General features: G+C 43.4%; 1 protein-coding gene across 1 annotated transcript in view; it reads left to right on the forward strand.

Moving 5' to 3' along the window:
* Positions 1 to 2,500, forward strand: part of Pfas (phosphoribosylformylglycinamidine synthase) — a 64,186-nt gene that overhangs the window by 10,491 nt on the left and 51,195 nt on the right. The window contains exon 5 of the mRNA XM_076202990.1: positions 2,091 to 2,244. Within this exon, the coding sequence (XP_076059105.1) occupies positions 2,091 to 2,244 (154 nt within the window). The remainder of the gene's footprint in view (positions 1 to 2,090; positions 2,245 to 2,500) is intronic.

The raw sequence follows: 2,500 nt of genomic DNA on the forward strand, positions 1-2,500 counted from the left end.
GCTGTTCAACGTGTGTGTATGTATATATATATATATATATATATATATATATATATATATATATATATATATATATATATCTATATATAAGGATGTATGGGGGCCTTTCTAGATTTTGAAAAGGCTTCTGACAGGATAGACAGAAAGGCAGTGCGGGAGATTTTGCAGATATGTGATTGTGGGAAAACTGTTAAGGGCAGTCAAGAGTTTTTACGAGAGTAGTACAGCCTGTGTCAGGATAAGAAATGGAGAGAGCGAGTGGTTTGGGGCGTCATTGGTTCCATGGATGTGATTAGTCTCTTCACCCATGCCCCTGTGGATGAAATCATTGACACAATTTGTAGAAGAATCTACCACGGCAGAGAATCAGAGGACATCCCCTTAACGATACCTGAAGATCCGTTATGCTGCCTATTTCGTGCGTGTACTAAGGAAGCACCATTTTTGGGACCCGATGGCATGCTCAAGTAGATGGTGTTGCCATGGGTTCTCTCTTGGGCGTCCTATTTGTTAATTTCTACAGACACATTAGAAAAGAAGGTATTTTTGCAACATCCTGAACTCCAGCCAACTATGTATGCTAGATACATACATGATGTCTTTGTTAGTGCCGAGAATGAAGATAGCATTTTACAAATTATATACGCCTGTAATCCCCGTTTTGGATGTTTTAGTTCATCGTGGTACTCGCTCCTATACCACTTAAGTTTATGTAAAGAGGGCACAAACTTGGATTTCTGCCTCAACGGTGCTAGTGAGTGCCCAAAGAAATACGGCAGGAGTGTGATAAATTCTATTGTTAAGAGAGCCCTCACACATTCATCTACTTGGACTGACACTAATGCGAAATCCCACAGTCTCACGACTCCATGCCAATAATGGCTATCCCAAGAGGTTAGTAGATGAGACCATAAAAAGACGTTTGGACAATTTCATGTCTCAAGATCACTCGCCAAAAGAAACTCTTGGTAACGTTGACCTCTACTACAAGAATTCCATGTCCGCTTACAAAGAAGACAAAAAGGCAATAAAAAGATCTACAGCAATGTGACCTCTGCGGACCCAAATACCACACTAAAACCTGTATTTTTTTTATACAAAACTGAAAGGATGTCCAGTCTAGTCATGAAAAATAGTTGCCTCCCACAGACAAGCCCCTTGCAGGAAATGAACCTTATATACCAATATAACTGTAACTTTGGTGACTGCAGTCGCCTTAATTCTCGATATATTGGTTCAACTACCACCACCTTGTCTAAAAGGATGGCAGTACATTTACAGGATGGTGCTATACTCCGCCACACCAACAACATCCATGGAAACCCCCTCACCAGACAACAATTGGAAACGCAAACATCCATTCTTTACCGTGAACAAGATAGGAAGAGATTAAGGATGGCTAAATCCGTTTTTATTCGTCTAGATAAACCTTCCATCAACATACGACTACAATCAGAAGTTTCACTCCCATCTGTGAGGAAATCTCACCAGCAACCTACGAGCAACGAGTGGCACTCCGTGGGTAGCTATGACCGACATCCTCTCCCAGGGATTCTACGTGGGTAGAAAACCCCACCCGTCACTCTCCATGTATTATTACTGTTCTTGTATTCTCGTTATCATAACTTATTTAACTCATGAAGATGATCCCTGTTTGGTTCGAAAGACGTCTCGAGTAAAACAACATGTACCTTGGAGAGAGTATCAATACTGTGGCCTTCAGCCTTCGCTCTTTCATACGACGTATTGAGAGTACTTCATAAAATTGAACAGTGTTACCACTACGCCTGCATTCAAAATGCCCTTCTCATCACTGAGGGCCATATAAAAGTTATTCATGTATTAAAATTGTTACAACAGGGTAAAAGCGAAATATTTCAAAACCAGTTTCAATTAAAAAAAATTAATAACTTTTGTATGGCCCATTTACCCTCCAGTGATGGCCCGATTACCCCATCCTACGGTACATATATATATATATGTATATATATTATATATATATGTGTATATATATATATATATATATATATATATATATATATATATTGTGTGTGTGTGTATTTGTTTATCAACTTCGACTCCTCCTCCAGGTGGTATCAGCTCTTCACGACGAGATGACACAGCAGGTGTACCCCGAGCCCCTGACGACCTTCACGCCGTACGAGCACGCCCCCATGCCCTGGACTTCCGTCGACGTCTTGGAGAAAGGGCGGGTCGCCCTGGAGGAGGTTAACGCCAGCATGGGTAAGGCACCGAAGATGGACATCTGTTGTCAAACAAAGGCAATGTGTCAATTCCTACGACACCTCACCCCCATTCCGATAAATACGACCCCCTCCCCGTCCTTCTCCGATGCCCACGACCTCCCCCCACCCGATGCCCACGACCTCCCCCCACCCGATGCCCACGACCTCCCCCCACCCGATGCCCACGACCTCCCCCCACCCGATGCCCACGACCTCCCCCCACCCGATGCCCACGACCTCCCCCCACCCGATGC

Source organism: Oratosquilla oratoria, chromosome 19, assembly GCF_046742065.1.
Source record: "Oratosquilla oratoria isolate Oo_2021 chromosome 19, ASM4674206v1, whole genome shotgun sequence".
NCBI classification, from domain to species: Eukaryota; Metazoa; Arthropoda; class Malacostraca; order Stomatopoda; family Squillidae; genus Oratosquilla; species Oratosquilla oratoria.